Source organism: Rhinichthys klamathensis, unplaced genomic scaffold (assembly GCF_029890125.1).
Source record: "Rhinichthys klamathensis goyatoka isolate OS25496 unplaced genomic scaffold, OSU_Roscu_1.1 h1tg000170l_1, whole genome shotgun sequence".
Lineage (NCBI taxonomy): Eukaryota > Metazoa > Chordata > Actinopteri > Cypriniformes > Leuciscidae > Rhinichthys > Rhinichthys klamathensis.
In genome coordinates, this window is record NW_026606701.1 from 2085679 (window position 1) to 2102650 (window position 16972).

At 37.2% G+C, this 16972-nt stretch overlaps 3 protein-coding genes across 3 annotated transcripts; all 3 read right to left on the reverse strand.

Annotated features, from left to right (window-relative positions):
- Positions 1 to 210: 210 nt before the first annotated feature.
- On the reverse strand, positions 211 to 5132 carry LOC130091791 (cytochrome P450 2J2). Its single transcript, XM_056259880.1, has 9 exons — positions 4804 to 5132; positions 4226 to 4388; positions 3465 to 3617; positions 3167 to 3327; positions 2286 to 2462; positions 2038 to 2179; positions 1765 to 1952; positions 1460 to 1601; positions 211 to 448 (listed from the first exon to the last, which is right to left on the reverse strand). Exons 1-9 carry the CDS (start codon positions 4993 to 4995, stop codon positions 273 to 275), a joined length of 1494 nt encoding a protein of 497 aa, XP_056115855.1. The 5' UTR covers positions 4996 to 5132; the 3' UTR covers positions 211 to 272.
- Positions 5133 to 5934: 802 nt separating this feature from the next.
- On the reverse strand, positions 5935 to 10938 carry LOC130091792 (cytochrome P450 2J2). The gene is made up of 9 exons (XM_056259881.1): positions 10682 to 10938; positions 10314 to 10476; positions 8302 to 8451; positions 7684 to 7844; positions 7293 to 7469; positions 7045 to 7186; positions 6747 to 6931; positions 6526 to 6667; positions 5935 to 6373 (listed from the first exon to the last, which is right to left on the reverse strand). Exons 1-9 carry the CDS (start codon positions 10874 to 10876, stop codon positions 6198 to 6200), a joined length of 1491 nt encoding a protein of 496 aa, XP_056115856.1. The 5' UTR covers positions 10877 to 10938; the 3' UTR covers positions 5935 to 6197.
- Positions 10939 to 12526: 1588 nt separating this feature from the next.
- Positions 12527 to 16908, reverse strand: LOC130091793 (cytochrome P450 2J2-like). Its single transcript, XM_056259882.1, has 9 exons — positions 16654 to 16908; positions 16070 to 16232; positions 15811 to 15960; positions 15551 to 15708; positions 15267 to 15443; positions 15026 to 15167; positions 14751 to 14938; positions 14446 to 14587; positions 12527 to 12709 (listed from the first exon to the last, which is right to left on the reverse strand). The coding sequence occupies exons 1-9, from the start codon at positions 16834 to 16836 to the stop codon at positions 12534 to 12536; spliced, it is 1479 nt and encodes a 492-aa protein (XP_056115857.1). The 5' UTR covers positions 16837 to 16908; the 3' UTR covers positions 12527 to 12533.
- Positions 16909 to 16972: the final 64 nt, after the last annotated feature.

A 16972-nucleotide genomic window follows, 5' to 3' on the forward strand; every position in this document is an offset into this window, starting at 1 on the left:
TCCAGCCCTTTAGTCTAGTAGTTTTTGTAGACTAGGCATTACTAAGCATGTTTATGCATGTTTCATATATGGGAGCTTAAGCTGTTTTCTCTCACACCCTTTAAACAAACAAGAACGGCTGAACTTTTGCATTTAAGCGAGTTAGCAAAAAGGGCCGTAAACTCTATTTGCTTTCTCAAAGATTTAAAATGTTAAGTGAAACGTGTAATATAATTGTTTATAATATTGTTTATTTATCGTATAATAGTATTCCCAAAGTGAATATGATTTGTTCAGCGTGCCGTTGCATGGATCTTGTAGGGGTGCGGGCTGCGTGTTACTCCTATCACTCCATCGAGGTTGAGTTTCTCACCCTCTGCAGCTGAAAATCGAAATTTTCTAAACAAACTGACAAAGAATAAGAAGAGTTCCAGTCTAGCAAGCTGCTCCCCCAAACAGACCCTCTTTCCTGTGAGAGATAGAGTGGGGAGACGTTAATGTAAATAAGCATTCATTCAAATAAGTTCATAATACACAGACTGTCGGTTTGACTTTCATTTGCATTACTGTTCAAAAGTTTGGGGTCTGTAAGATTTGTAAATACTTTTTTAAATGTTTCTTGTGCTCTTTATGGCTACATTTATTTGCTCAAAATACAGTGAAACAGCAATATTGTGAAATATTATTAGAATATAAAATACCTGTTTATATTCTATTTGAATATATTTTAATTTATTCCTGTGATGGCACTGATGAAAGCTGAATTTTCATTACTCCAGTCTTCAGTCACATGATCCTTCAGTGCTATTTTTTAGGATTGTTTGATGAATAGAAAGTAGAATAGTGTCACGAACTGCTCTGAGACACAAAGGTTAAGGATCCAAATGCAGTTTATTTGAGTAATCTAGAATCGTAATCAAACACAGGCAAAGGGTCAAGCACAGGAAGGCAGTCCAAATAAACAAACAAACAAGCAGGGGTCAGAGGCAAAAAGGGAATCCAACAAACAGGCAAAAATCCCAAACCAAGAGACAATGAAACCAGGGAGAATCCTCGGAAATGCAGTACAAACACTAAACAAGACTTCGCCGATAATGAATGAGAAAACCAGGCTTATATGGGGTGAGCTAAACTGAGACACAGGTGAATGTGATAATGGATGAAGAGTCCGGGCAGTGAGTTATGGGGGATGTAGTTTGTGAGGGAATGACAATAGTCTGATGTGGAGTGCCAAGGGCACAAAATTACAAATAGAAAGAACAGCATTTATTTGAAAAAGTTACTTTTTGTAACATTATGTCTTTACTGTCACTTTTGATCAATTTAATGCATCCTTGCTGAATAATGTCAGCAAATAAAATAAAATAAAAATTGCTCTTATGTCCTTTAAAAAAATCTTTCTGACCCCAAACTTTTAACCAGTATTGTGAATGATTCCTAGTGAAGTCCTTTTCTGTGTGTGTTTCTTCTCTCACTTTACCTGCAGAAAAGGGCATGAACGCATCCCGCCGCACAAACTTGCCCTCTTTGTCTAGAAAGTGCCCAGGATTGAACTTGTAGGGTGTCTCCCATTCATTCTCATCAAAGAGAACAGAGTGCAGTATGGGTAAAATTGCTGTACCCTGGTTGAAACAATGAATCAGAAAGAGTCGGACTTCATGTTTTGAGTTTGACAAATGATAAAATTGACATTTCAAAGTGAAACATTGTTAAATAGCCACATTACACTCTGTGTGATAATGATATAATAATATTTTCAAAAAGAAGGTATAAAATATCACTCACCTTTGGGATGAAGCACTCTCCAAGGGTTGTGTCTTTATTAGCCACTCGTAAGCCATTCATTGGTACAGTATCTCCAAATCTCAGAATCTCATGGATGACAGCTTCAGTGAAGGGCATGTTGGCCTTATCGGCTATACTAGGCTCCCGTGAGCGTCCAATCACTCTGTCTATCTCCTCCTGGACCTTTTCTACAAATAACACCATATATTCAAATGTCAGTTCTGTATGTATTATTACTGAATAGATTGTTTAAAGAATGGATTTTTTTTTTACCTTGTACTTCTGGGTAAGTGATGAGGTATATGAGACCCCAACATAGTGTGGTGGATGTAGTTTCAGTCCCGGCCAGAAACAGGTCTAGAACACATGGAACGAGGTTCTGTTCATCAAAACCGTCTGCTGTTTCATGTGGCTTCTGCTCAGTGATGGAAGAAGTAAAATAAGTTGTTGTATTCATACAAATACATTCAAGTTAAACAGGCTAGTTTGTAGTCATCCTGTCGTTTTAATAGTTGTATTACCTCCATCATCTCTATAAGGAAGCTGTCGATGTAGTCCCGAGGTTCCGAGGGGTCTAGTTCGGCCTTGTGTTTGATAACAACCTCTCTTACGAAGGCATATAATAGTTTGTAGTTACTGAACATGTCATTGTGCTTCCCTGGAAGGTGCTTCATAATGCCTGGAAATGCTTCATAGAGCTGAAAGAAAGAAAAAATGTTTTATCATGGGTCTGCACTAGTGCTGCATGACCACAATTAAAGATCGATGGATGGATAGATTTATCAAAGGCCATTTTGTTGGTTTTTAGGGTCTTCTTGGACACTTTGACTAAAGATTAGAAAAAGGACAAATTTTAGGATAAAGTAGTAAAATTAAAAAATTATAATAAAAACAGTAAATTAAATTTAAAAAACGGTTCTGAATTCTGAGAAAAAGTCAGGATTGTGAGAAATAAACACGAGATATAAAGTTTATATCAAAATTCTGACTTTATAACTCACAATTCTGAATTATTTTATTCTGACTTTACATGCAATTCAAAATTTTACTGAGACCCTAAAGGGACATAGTGATGGAAAGTTTAGCTTTTTCATTAGAAACGTTACATTCGCACGCAAAACCTCTGTTCCCTCTCCATTTTTTGCATTCCCCCGCAAAGAAAACTGGCAAAACTTTGAAGAAAAAAAACCTTAGAAATGTTGTTCCCCTCCCATCTCATATTTTTTACATGACCATGTCCCTTTAGGGCCTCCATAGAATTTATATCTAAACTCAAAATTGCATGAAAAAAGTCAAAATTGTGAGATATAAATTCGGAATTGTGAGAAAAAAAGTCTGAATAGAGAGAAACGAGCTTCCATACATAAAGGACAATCATCAGAAAGAAAAATGATTAATTTACCTGCCCCCAAATGGAGCCCTCTAATTGAATGCTTTTAGAAATATATTTTAGCATTGTCCTGAACTGGTGGTCAGTATAATCAAATCTCTGACCGAACACCATTTGGCAGATGATATTGGAAACAGCATTGTTGAACAGGATTGTTGGGTCAAAGGCAGCTCCTGAGAATAACAAAAATAAAATGAGTTCTCATTATTTACCTTGAACAGATGCTGATATGCAAACTTGTACTCGCCATAGTATACCATCCTTTATTCCTTTGTTTACATTCGTATGCATGCAAATTAGGTTTGTGTACCTTTCTGTCTGTCCATCTCGTCCAGCAGGAAGCGGCTCTCTTCGCAGATGGCCAGCTCCATTGTTTTCTTTCCCAAACCAAAGTTCCTCAGCGTTGACAGAGCAAAACGTCGTTGCTTCTTCCACATCTCGCCATTACTGAAGAAGAGTCCAGCTGTAGGAACGCGAATAATCAACATTTAATTATATTCCAAAATTGAAAATTATTGATTGTCAGCCCTGGGGGTCGGTCTAAATATTGTTTAGGCTGTGTTGTTTTCTATTCATTTTGTGTGAGACTTTATGATCGTTTTTTTTTCTACCCTGTTACCAAGCTTTGGGACATGTTTAGAAACTGTTTAAAATACTAATTTTAATAATATAAATAAACATTGAATAACATCAAAATAATTAAATAGACAAAATTATCAAATTAAACTAAATAATTACACTAGAATGGGTTACAGGGGTTCAAATTTAGGAGTTTGGGATCATATGTTGGGTTTTAGTTATTGCAAAGCTTTTGTTTCCTATAAATTAAAGAACATTTTTAATTATATGAGTAACAGGGTTGAGTGGTTGAGCTTAATGAATGCAGGCAATCCTACAATTTAGGGGGAAGATTTAATACAAAATGGTTCCAAATTATGTAACTTTTTGGGTTTCACAATTTTAAGGAATGTCACTTTTTCTTTTACAAGACAACAACAAGAGTTGTCCAATATAACAATCAACAATGCTTTTTCCTGAACTCTTGTGATAGGTCACAGCCATTTAACCTACCATTGCCCGAATAGACTCGTTTTAGCACTGGACTGTAGGGCCGGTCCACAAAGTTTTCAGCTTGAGTCACCAGGGCCTCCTTCGCCATTTTATAACCAGTAATGAAGACCACTTTGTCTCTCCCTAATCGCAGACTGAAGATATTGTTGTAGGCATGGCCTAGCTGTAAGTAAAACAATGTTTCAGAAGCTTGAGGCATGTGACTGGAACTAATGCAAATCATTTGGTTCATAAAAGGTTTTTTTCAGCAAACTGCAAGCATGGGCTAGAAGACATGAACCATATTAATCAGTGTTATAGGATTATAGAATTACACCTTTTTTTATAAATCCATTTATTTTATGTACACTTAATTTGAGTTTTGCATGTTGCTGAGGCTTGTTTGCGTGGGTTAATTTTTATATTTTCTTAATAATTGCTTATCTACTATCAGTAAACATATCCACTGTCAAATAATCTCTTCATACAGGCATTAGTCCATAATGCAAAGTATCAATAAACAATTTGTTATGCTTTTCTAAATATAATAAACACTTTTTCCTGTGCTATCAACCCAGAAGTGGCAATTGTCTGCTCACCTTTGTCAGATATATATGTGGCTCTTTAGAGTCAACGTTGAAGACGTTTCCTAGGAGTGGAAGAGAGAAAGGGCTTGGTGGGTAATTCGGTGGGTTTCTGTTCTTCAAGTAGTCTGCCACCAAAAGAAAAGCCACTACGAAGAGCAATAGTCCCTTAAAATCAAGATACTCGAGAATCGCTGTTAACGCCATGGCAGGCAAAGAAGTCAAATGTGAGGTTAGCGGAATATGTTGAACAGGCAGTCTTTGTCCATCTGTTCAGCCTACCACTCCCCTGACATTTGGCTCAATAGCTGTAATGTTTTGAACAAAGACCGGACTCAAAGTTACACAAGATCTTGATGGATTACACCACACCTGTTGCGAGAGATGTGTGAAGGTCAAATGTATGTCGGCTATATGTTCATACATCCTCAGATTGAGTTATTATCTGCAGCATGAATGAGACTACCAATGAGGTGGACTGTTGGACTGTATGCCTTGCAGGTTCATTTTTAACCAAGGTTGACTTTTGCCATATAGTGCTGATGATTGAGTCCTCCCCACACGCACACATTCATCCAGTGCTATTTGCTCTTTTTGTTTATCCAGTGTAAAGAGGGGACACAAGTTGTCAGTGTAAAACACATGATGGTTTTGACAGTAAATTTAGGAGCTCATGTTCATTGCTCTTTATTTTACAGATACTCAATATGTATAAAGGTGAATTTATAGTTTTTATAATAGCTTTACTGGTTTTCAGAAACCTTGTATAGGCTTATTTGAATGAGGGACGAGATCAGTATAACCTGATAAGCCCAATGACTCAGCACGTTCCATAGATTGAATTAATGTTTTATTGCTTGTAAATCAATCAATAAAGTACACTAATGGTCACTCAGGCAAAGGTTACATGTCTAGGCTTGAGAAGAAGATAAAAGTATAGCAAAATCACAAAGATACACACCGCCTCAGTACTTCAATACAGGTAGTTGGGTAAGCTAAATATAATGCATCCTTACTGAATAAAAGTATTAATTATTTTATATAAAAATTTAATGAGATGCATAAGTAATGAGAAGGATGGCAAGCACATATTCATATTGATTTAAAATATGTAGGAGAGAAATTAATAATGCGTAAAGTAAAGATTTGACCAAATGTGGCTGTTTTCGGTCAGAACCAATTCTTTACATGTGTAGACTGGAGGTAAGTTTTTAAGGCCGGAGCACATTTCTTGCATTTATGCAGATTATAATTGGTTTTAGGCATCATACTATACTTTAAATGACCTTGTACATTCCATTAGTTTATACGTGTAAAAGTCCCAGAGTGTAACCATAAATAAAAGGAAGCTGTGGGTGATATTTCTTGCAGATAAGTTGCCATACTGCATACACTCCATCCCCACTCCTTCATTTCGTGTGAGCGCAGAGCTTGTATGGCAGAGGTGCTTGTGTGAAGCCCACCTGGCTCTCCAGACTGGGCTCCTCACCAGAAGGAGGGCTGAAACTGAAGGTCTGAAGGAGGACAGTGAGGAAGATGAACAGCTCCATGTGTGCTAGGTACTCTCCTGGACACCGCCTTTTGCCTGTTAATGTTTATCACATGTGAATTAATGCATCAAGGTTACATGGCTGAATTACACTTTTTACAGTCTTGTTACATTTTTTGCAGTCCAAAAATATGTTTTAAAAGACAGTTGCGTTTGACTAAGATACAGCAGAAACCGATGAACCGTACCTGCTGAGAAGGCGAAAAAGGCATTTCTTTTGCAGAACTGGCCCTCGGAGTCTAGAAAGTGTCCAGGTTTAAAGGTGTCTGGTGTTTCCCATTCATGTTTGTCATACAGCACTGATGTCAGATTAGTGATCACCACAGTCCCCTTAATTCAGTACATAAAGGTTAAAGATATAGTATATAAATATTTAAACATTAAAAATAACACAATAATCTGCTTTTACCTTTGGTATCAAGTAGCCACCAAGAGTTGTGTCCTTTCCCGCAATTCTAGCAATATTAAGAGGCACAAGTTTTGCTTTCCTGAGAACCTCATGAATGAAAGCGTTGGTGTAAGGCATGTTTGGCTTATCAGACATAGTAGGTGGACGGGAGCCAATCACCTGCTCGATCTCTGCTCTGACCTTCTCTAGTTAAGGAAACATTTTAAGAACATTATTGAGAAATAACAATGCACATCAAGTAGCAAGGCTGTTTCTGTCCATTATTACTGTTCATGTTAAGAATATTATATTATTGTACTTTGAATGTCAGGGTACTTGATCAGGAAAAGCAGAACCCATCGGAGTGTGTTGGTTGTTGTTTCAGTTCCACCCTCAAACAAGTCCACCATGCTCCACACCAGACTGCCAATATTAAACCCTGCCTCGCTGTCATTCTTCCTCTATGGCACAAATGAAGCACAAGAACATGAATAAGCAGTGATTTGCTTAGCAATGAAATTGATTCAAGAACATAATGGGTACATCACCCATTACTGCAGAACAAACCTTCTCAGTTTCTGTCAGGTAGGTATCAATATAATCTCTAGGATTGTCGCTGTCCCAGTCTGGTCTGTGTTGCTCGACCTTTTCTTTCAGGAAGTTTGATAACTCCTGATAGTTTGAGATTATTGTCTGATGAGGTCCTGGCAACCACTTCATTATACCCGGGAAGGCATCATACAGCTAAAGAAAAACATGACATCTTGTTAAAATGATGAGTAATTAACATCCATGGTGATGTTGTATTTTAAGCTTTGATGTTTTGTACCCCTATATTTTAACAAAATATTTCCCTAAATATGATTGTTTTAATATGCTTTAAGTGCTCATTTAAATGCATACAGTATCAAAAAGTTGTATTTTTTTATAGATAAGCTGTATTTTCAACAGACTCTACCTGGTTCCACACAGATCCTGTAAGAAACACTGACTCTGCACTCATTTGTAGACGCTTCTGGAAATCAACATCATCATACTCATATCGATGGCCGAACACCAGGTTACCGATAACATTGGCCACTGCATTGTTTATTTTAACCAGGGGGTCAAAGGGGCAGCCTGTGTGTCAGAGTAAAGACATTGATAGAATGATACATATTTATTGAATATTTTGGTAACTTCTGTAAAATTTCACTTTTTATATGCAAGGCCCATGGTTTGAAAGTTACTATCTTACCTGAGCTAATTTTTGTTCTTAATAAATGAAATGCATGTCAGTGCAACTCTAATTGCCCTGAAAACTGTTATTCTACATATTAAAAATAAAGGTTCCAGAAGGGGTATTTACAGTATAGTGATGCCATACAATTTAGGATTCCCCAAAGAACCTTTAGGTGGACAGTTATTAGAAGAACCATGTTTTTCTTAGCGTAAAAAACAACAACATTTTAATAGTCAAAATAACCTTTTTCCATCTTTTGTGCAATGGTAAAATTCCATGGATGTTAAAGGTTCTTCATGAAACCAGGATGCCAATAAATGACCTTTATATTTAAGAGTGTATATGAGCACTTACCCTGCTCTTCTTTAAAGGCTCCACACAGGAAGTAGCACTCTCGTTGAATATGTTCTTCTAGAGTCTTCCTCCCCTCTCCAAAGTTTTTCAGGTGACTCATGGCACACTGCTGTTGTTTCCTCCATGAGTAGCCATTGTTAAAGGAGATCCCTTTCTCAGTCAGGAGTCAGCGTCAAAGACAATAGAGGGAAATTGTGTTTAGGCCTGGTGTACAAGCTAGTTTTCAAACAAAAACACTTTGCTAATCTGCAATAAAAACGGTATAACTTGAATGACAATAATCATCTATATTGCTACTTTGATTCCATATATACTGCAGATGTACAGGTCCTTCTCAAAAAAATAGCATATTGTGATAAAGTTCATTATTTTCCATAATGTAATGATAAAAATTAAACTTTCGTATATTTTAGATTCATTGCACACCAACTGAAATATTTCAGGTCTTTTATTGTTTTAATACTGATGATTTTGGCATACAGCTCATGAAAACCCAAAATTCCTGTCTCAAAAAATTAGCATATCATGAAAAGGGTCTCTAAACGAGCTATTAACCTAATCATCTGAATCAACTAATTAACTCTAAACACCTGCAAAAGATTCCTGAGGTTTTTAAAAACTCCCAGCCTGTTTCATTACTCAAAACCGCAAGCATGGGTAAGACTGCCGACCTGACTGCTGTCCAGAAGGCCATCATTGACACCCTCAAGCAAGAGGGTAAGACACAGAAAGAAATTTCTGAACAAATAGGCTGTTCCCAGAGTGCTGTATCAAGGCACCTCAGTGGGAAGTCTGTGGGAAGGAAAAAGTGTGGCAAAAAACGCTGCGCAACGAGAAGAGGTGACCGGACCCTGAGGAAGATTGTGGAGAAGGACTGATTCCAGACCTTGGGGGACCTGCGGAAGCAGTGGACTGAGTCTGGAGTAGAAACATCCAGAGCCACCGTGCACAGGCGTGTGCAGGAAATGGGCTACAGGTGCCGCATTCCCCAGGTCAAGCCACTTTTGAACCAGAAACAGCGGCAGAAGCGCCTGACCTGGGCTACAGAGAAGCAGCACTGGACTGTTGCTCAGTTTTGCATGTCATTCGGAAATCAAGGTGTCAGAGTCTGGAGGAAGACTGGGGAGAAGGAAATGCCAAAATGCCTGAAGTCCAGTGTCAAGTACCCACAGTCAGTGATGGTCTGGGGTGCCATGTCAGCTGCTGGTGTTGGTGCACTGTGTTTTATCAAGGGCAGGGTCAATGCAGCTAGCTATCAGGAGATTTTGGAGCACTTCATGCTTCCATCTGCTGAAAAGCTTTATGGAGATGAAGATTTCATTTTTCAGCACGACCTGGCACCTGCTCACAGTGCCAAAACCACTGGTAAATGGTTTACTGACCATGGTATTACTGTGCTCAATTGGCCTGCCAACTCTCCTGACCTGAACCCCATAGAGAATCTGTGGGATATTGTGAAGAGAAAGTTGAGAGACGCAAGACCCAACACTCTGGATGAGCTTAAGGCCGCTATCGAAGCATCCTGGGCCTCCATAACACCTCAGCAGTGCCACAGGCTGATTGCCTCCATGCCACGCCGCATTGAAGCAGTCATTTCTGCAAAAGGATTCCCGACCAAGTATTGACTATTGAGTGCATAACTGAACATAATTATTTGAAGGTTGACTTTTTTTTTTTTTGTATTAAAAACACTTCTTTTATTGGTCGGATGAAATATGCTAATTTTTTGAGACAGGAATATGGGGTTTTCATGAGCTGTATGCCAAAATCATCTGTATTAAAACAATAAAAGACCTGCAATATTTCAGTTGGTGTGCAATGAATCTAAAATATATGAAAGTTTAATTTTTATCATTACATTATGGAAAATAATTAACTTTATCACAATATGCTAATTTTTTGAGAAGGACCTGTATTATAAACAGGCACTTTGTGTTTCCTTTCTTTAAAAAAAAACCATTGGTCTGCTTATTGGTATTGTTAGATTACTAAGAATAGATGCATACACCTACCTCTGCCTTTATAAAGTGTGTCAAATAAAGGTGAAATAGGGCGGTCGATGAAGTTTTCCCCTTGAGTGATCAAAACCTCCTTAACTGTTTTAAACCCAGACACATACACAATTTTATCATATCCATTTCTGAGGCTGAAGATGTTCCCATACTTCTCAATTAGCTGGAAAAGTAATTGGATTACTTTAAACAAGTAGCACATGTGAAAATACAAATATCATGGCAATCTGTATTTACTTGGTTTTAAAAAAAATAATATTTAAATATAGTTTAACTATATATATATATCATATATTACATTTATTATTACATTATTAAATCTAAATGTTATTCAATTATTTCAGTGTCTTAATCCAAGAGTGCCTCACCTGGTCCACAGTTTTATAGTTAACATCAGTGAAGACATTTCCTAGGATGGGTATTGGCCAGGGTCCTGGTGGAAAATTAGCTGGATTTTTATTTCTGATCATATCTATAAGCAGCAGCAGTAAACAAATAAAAAACAAGCTGATTTTAAAATCTAGGCTCTCGTATAAGGAGTGTAAAATCATGGCTGAGTTCATGGACAGCAAACTCTTCTGAAGTAAACTTATTTCAGCCTGAGTGTTGTAAAAGGGTGTGTGTGTGTGTGTGTGTGTGTGTGTGTGAGAGAGAGAGAGAGAGAGAGAGAGAGAGAGAGAGAGTTCACATGCACTTTTTATCTGGAAAAAAAAGTTAACGTGGGTCTCAGTCAGCAGCAAGGGGGCATACGAACAGTTTGAGTGCCATTATGTAACTATGTTGTGTATTGAATGCCTAAGTTTATACTATAGTTTCCAACAATAACACACCCCCAATCCAACCTCTGTATGAACTAGTACTCTGCATTCCAAAAGAATCTTTACCAGGAACAAGTCATGAATAATGACTGAATTATACAGTTGAACTACAGACTGAAGAGATAAGCCACACATGCATGCTGACAGCAGATATGAGCATCTGTGCAATCGTTACAGTGTTAGTGTTTTAGTTTGACAGAATGGTTCTTGATGCATAATAGCAGTTTATTTACATAAAATTACAACTAAAACATAATATGTGTAATGTACCATATGAATGCTCATGAGTACTTGCATCTGGAGCCTTTGTTTCTGAACGATTAAGTAGTCGAGAGGGTTGGGAGAGGTAATAAGACACCCTTGTTTTGCTCTTTCCCTCTTATTCTCTGCAGAAACGTTGTGAGATGTACTGTAGGCCTAATATGTGCTGCTCCATTTTCAAAATCTAAGAGGTTTTTAAATGTAAACTTTACTTATCACACTTTTTTAACATTGCATAAAATTAATACAATCCATTAAATTCAGTTGATTGAACAAACAACCCCATTAAAATGCATGGGACAAAAGAATGTGGACCTCCTGCACACTAGAGAGGGACATTTATCCGACCTAAATAAACAAGCACACACACTGAATCTAAAATGGAGTTTGTCCCTGCTATGTGCAGTCTGTACACTCAAAATGTTTCAGGGTTCAAGAGGAAGAGGCCTCTCATGGGTCTGGGGCCCCAATGTTACGTAATACCTCAGCTGTTGTTTAGTAATGAGTCTGTGACTGAAAGATTCCTTCACTGGGTTATAGTTAAAGTAACTAAAAGAATATTTTTTTGTGTGCAACAATTCTATTCATCTATATCTTTTTGTATGAAACAGAGATATATTTTTATGTGACAAACGTTAAACTCAGGTGTAATTTATTTCCATGACAAATAGCACTTCAGTAAATCATTTACAAAGTGCATTAAGACACATATGGATACATGAACATGTATACATAAAAAAACAAGGCTACAATACAACAGTTGACATTTATGTATTTGGCAGATGCTTTTATCTAAAGCGATTAATGTAGCCCCGCCCCTTTTCATTGCTGCGCTTGTTGTGTTCTGTCTTCCGGTTTGTATTTCCACAGCATGAAGGGAAGATCTTTCAGATTTAAGGTTTATACACTTTATCAGTTCATACATTCCCTGGGAATTGAACCCATGACCTTGGCATTGCTAGTGCTATGCTCTTGTTTGCTCTACAGGAATTCTAGCTCTTGTAATGATGAAGATTATAATGAAAATGCATTTTGAAAAATGTGAAGATTATGGTAACATAAACTATAACTTGTGGTGTAGTTACGGTTGATGTTCAGCCAGAAACACATATCAGAAAACATCCTTTATGTTTGTTTTGTTCTAACGCGAGGACACACAAATGCGGAAGGGAGCAGGAGCATATGTGAACCATATCTCGCCCTCCAAACTGGGTTCCTCTCCTGGACATTTGGAGATGGTGAATTGCTGCAGCAGGGAGGCGAAGAACAGGAAGAGCACATTACGAGCCAGCTGCTCTCCCAAACACACTCTCTTACCTGTAAGCAAATGCCATACGGGAAAATTACACTTCATATTGTAGCATTGACAAGAAAACTAACTAGAAGTATGGGTAACGCTTTAGATTACAGCCCGGAAAGTACTGCGTAATTAAAGCAATTTTACAGCGTAACCTTCGGTAATTATAGTGTACCTATATTGTACTTACAATATAAGTATAAGAGAACAATATTTTAAGTTTGGGGAATAAAGGGGTAACAACCAGGAGAATTAAAAAAATATTTATACTGTAAGTATTAAGGGTAACTTATTCTACTATTATGATATAACAATCTTACATTTGGGATCAATTTAGCAAGAACATATACTGCGTACCTTTTTGAAATAATGGTGAACCAGTACAGTATACTTTATAAATGCATAGATGTACTCTGTAATTTTTAAAATGTAATCTTTTTAACAAAATTGCACTGAAAACGAACACTATTGCAACTTTTGCTTAAATATTGTGGAAAGATACTCTTGTTTCATGTAGCTTGTTACCCCCTTGTTCGATGTAGTTACAGGGTAAGTGTGACATTGCGGGCTGTAAATTAAAGTGGTGCTTTTTACCCCCTTGTTCCATGTAGTTACAGGGTAACAATAAAAATGTATACACACAATCTTATATCACTGACTCGGAAACCTTTATTTATTATAGAAGCACCGCTTACCCTGTAACCACATGAAACAAGACATATTTCCCAGTATTTAAAAAAAATCGCAATAGTCTTAGCTTTTCTTGCCTTGAAACATGTTAGCCCAACTTAAACATCTGCACTTTTACTATCATAAAATAAATAAATAAAAGTATAAATGCATAGATATGTACCTTGTAATTTAAAAAAAGCCTATACAGTATGTATTGGTATACAATTATTACAAAAAGGTAAGCAATGTGTATGTTCTCGCTAAATTGCTCCCAAATGTAAGATTGTTGTACCATAATAGTAGAATAAGTTACCCTTAGTTCTATAATACTTACAGTATAAATATTTTTTTAATTCTCCTGGTTGTTACCCCTTTATTCCCCAAACTTTACATATTGTTCCCTTATACTTACATGCAAGTACTTTATAGGTACACTATAATTACTGAAAGTTACTCTGTAAATTCCTCTTAATTACACAGTACTTTCCAGGCTGTAATCTAAAGTGTTACCGAAGTATGACATCACTACTAACCTAGGACAAATTTTCACTATGGTCACTAGCGTGACTGTTACTGCAGCTTTTCCAGCAACAAGCTTTGATGAGTATACAATTATAACGATAAGCACAAACACTGTTTTAATGTCTGACAATTGCTCACTAAAACGCTCAACTCTCACTGTATGTACCATTGTAAGACTTGAGCGTTCATCCTAATGAATCAGTTCATCCTAAACGTCCTCTCTCACATTAAGCGTTGTAACGTCAAACAAAAATAACTGACCAATTCGATTCCTTATTCACTATATTTTGGACTTGGCTCTGTAAATGTATTGTGTTTGTTGCATAACAGCTTGAGAGTTCATTCATTCATTGTGCCAGAAAAACTACTTTGGCTACTAAATTATACATCATAACATCGGTTAGTTTATAAAAGCATATTGCCCTCTTAATTCACTTCAATATAGATACATCAAGTTTAATTAGTGTGTGCTTGTCTTCCTCTTTAATACCAGAAGTTAAAGAAATAAATACAGATCACTTTTTGAGAAGTCATATCAGGTGGTGTGTTTACAAAATATTACCGGCTGAAAACGGTATGAAGGCATCTCTCTTCCGAAACTGGCCATTTTCATCCAGGAAGTGTCCTGGGTTAAAGGTGTCTGGGGTTTCCCATTCATTTGGATCATGCAGGACTGAAGACATGTTTGTTGTCATAGAGGTGCCCTAATAAAGACAGAATGAAAACTATTGCATTTATGCAGCATCCAGTACAGAAACAATGACTGGTTGTCTTAAGAATTTTATGCCAACATTAGATTGTTTTCTATTAAAATACCTATCTAGTATCTATATTTCAACCAAGAATAGAATAGAATAGAATAAATACCTTAGGAATGAAGTACCCCCCTAGTGTTGTGTCTTTAGCAACTTGTTTAGGGAATCCCAGTGGAACAATATCCCCGAATCTTTGAATCTCATGGATAACAGCATCAGTGTATGGCATATTAACTCTGTCAGCCAAGCAAAGTTGACGTGACTGTCCAATCTCCCTGTCGATCTCTGCCTGGACTTTTTCTGAATGGGAAATACAAGTTGGGACAAGTGGGGACATTTATGTACAATATTCTGTAACCAGTAAATAAAAACTGAAACCACACTAACCCTGTATTTCTGGAAATTTGATCATAAAAAGTAGACCCCAGCGTAATGTAGTAGCAGAGGTCTCTGTCCCGGCCTCAATCACGTCTAGGCATGATATCACTAACCCTTCTATGTTAAAACCAGCCTCAGGATCACTCTTTTTCTTGATGGGGGGGAGGGGGGTAGAGTATTGAATTATTCAAACGGGTGGGAGTATTGAATTTTTCAAACTTTTAATTAAAAAAAATCCCACTTTAGTTACCCTTTCCATCTCGACCAGGTAGTTGTCTATAAAGTCACGTGGGTTTGAAGGGTCCCAGTCCTCTCTGTGTTTGATGATCTCTCCTCTCAGGAAGTCTGTGATCTTCTTATAGTTGGAAAAAATGGTCTGGTGGGGGCCAGGTAAATATTCCAAGAGCCGAGGACACACATTATACAGCTGTAAGAGATGATATAGTGGGTGATGAAAATAGATTTTTTAATTATAATTAACTAGGAAGTTAGAATATTAAAGTAGTGTCTAAAGATGCTGTCATGAATCAGTACCTGTGCTCTAAAAGAGCCTGCTAACTGAACACATTCATTGTCAAGACGCAGAATTCTTTGGTAACATTCATCATGATAGTCAAACCGTTGTCCAAATGTCAAACAGGCAACGATATTTGAGACAGCACTGTTTAAGGTGGCCATAGGGTTGAAAGGTCCTGTTTGGGAGAAAGCATGAATATTTATCAAATTGGAAAATTGTTTTCATCCTTATTTGCCCCAATGAATAAAAATTCTCCAGTTGATTACATTTAGTCTACCTTTTTCTGCCTTAAAAGCATCACAAAGGTAGACACACTCTTGCTGGATGCTGAGCTCAAGGACTTTCTTCCCCTCTCCGAAAGTCCGCAAATGGAAGGCAGCAAACTTCCTATGCATCCGCCACAGGTATCCATTACTCATTGTTAAACCTACATAATGACATGTAAAGATGAAAGTTGGATTATCATTAAGAAATCACCAAGTCCATTTCAGAATAAAAATTGGTTTAGTTTTAAGCATTATAGTCAGTTTACTTACCAAGTCCTTTAAAAGTTTTATGAAACAGTGGGACATTTGGACGGTCAACGAAACTGTCAATCTGAGTAATGAGGGCCTCCTTTACCGTTTTATATCCAGACACGATTATCATTTTATCACTGCCCACTCTTAGGCTGAACACCTTCCCGTAGACATCAGCCAACTAAAATTAAAAAAATAAAATAAAATAATTATAGGCTCTATCACCTATTGCCTCAATGGTGTACAGTGTCCGGTTTGGGCGGCTTGCTGAGGCAACAGCCATTTTAAGATTGTTTGTAATTTGGTCTTAGGAGTCCTCTTGACTACTCCTAACTAAAATGCTTTGTGAAATACTCTTAGAGCAAAAATTTAGGAGTGCTAAAATTAGGAACAACACGGCCATTCATTTTAAGACTTTCTCCTAAATAGGCAAGTTAGGAGCTACTTTTAGCCTTAAGATTTTTTGTGAATACGGCCCCAGGAATATTAATGTAGTCTAAACATTTTAAAGTACAGAAACAAGAAAATAAATGAAATCAACGCTAAAAACAAATGTAAATTGAATGACATGCAAATTAAAAACATATGAATTTAGCTCCTACCTTATGCATGGTCCTAAAATCCATCTTAGTGAAGACAGTTCCCAGGAATGGCAGAGGCCAAGGTCCTGGGGGGAAATTGGAAGGATTCTTATTTTTGATAATATCAGCAATGAGCAGAAATACAAAAAATAAAATGATCCAGCTTTTAAAATCAAAGATGTCAAATAAGAAGTGTAAGAACATGGTGGTAGGGGAAATGGCAGGTTCCCTTTGTCTTGTTTGAAATCTGTGATCTGTAAAGTACTTATGTACAGGACTGGGAAATGTAAACACTGGAGGGGAGGAGAGGGATATTACACAACATCTGGAGGGACACTCC

What these genes read in the sequence shown, in the direction of transcription:
- LOC130091793 (XM_056259882.1), bottom strand. Translation starts at nt 16,836, where the DNA reads ATGTTCTTACACTTCTTATTTGACATCTTTGATTTTAAAAGCTGGATC. An exon ending in ACCTGGTCGAGATGGAAAGG is followed by an intron (nt 15,168 to 15,266) that starts GTAACTAAAGTG and finishes CCCCCCATCAAG; the next exon opens with AAAAAGAGTGATCCTGAGGC. An exon ending in CAAATTTCCAGAAATACAGG is followed by an intron (nt 14,939 to 15,025) that starts GTTAGTGTGGTT and finishes TTTCCCATTCAG; the next exon opens with AAAAAGTCCAGGCAGAGATC.
- LOC130091792 (XM_056259881.1), bottom strand. Translation starts at nt 10,876, where the DNA reads ATGAACTCAGCCATGATTTTACACTCCTTATACGAGAGCCTAGATTTT. An exon ending in CAGGATCTGTGTGGAACCAG is followed by an intron (nt 7,470 to 7,683) that starts GTAGAGTCTGTT and finishes GTTTTTCTTTAG; the next exon opens with CTGTATGATGCCTTCCCGGG. An exon ending in CTTTTTCGCCTTCTCAGCAG is followed by an intron (nt 6,374 to 6,525) that starts GTACGGTTCATC and finishes AAACATTAACAG; the next exon opens with GCAAAAGGCGGTGTCCAGGA.
- LOC130091791 (XM_056259880.1), bottom strand. Translation starts at nt 4,995, where the DNA reads ATGGCGTTAACAGCGATTCTCGAGTATCTTGATTTTAAGGGACTATTG. An exon ending in TCCTTATAGAGATGATGGAG is followed by an intron (nt 2,180 to 2,285) that starts GTAATACAACTA and finishes ATCACTGAGCAG; the next exon opens with AAGCCACATGAAACAGCAGA. An exon ending in CACTTACCCAGAAGTACAAG is followed by an intron (nt 1,953 to 2,037) that starts GTAAAAAAAAAA and finishes TGTTATTTGTAG; the next exon opens with AAAAGGTCCAGGAGGAGATA.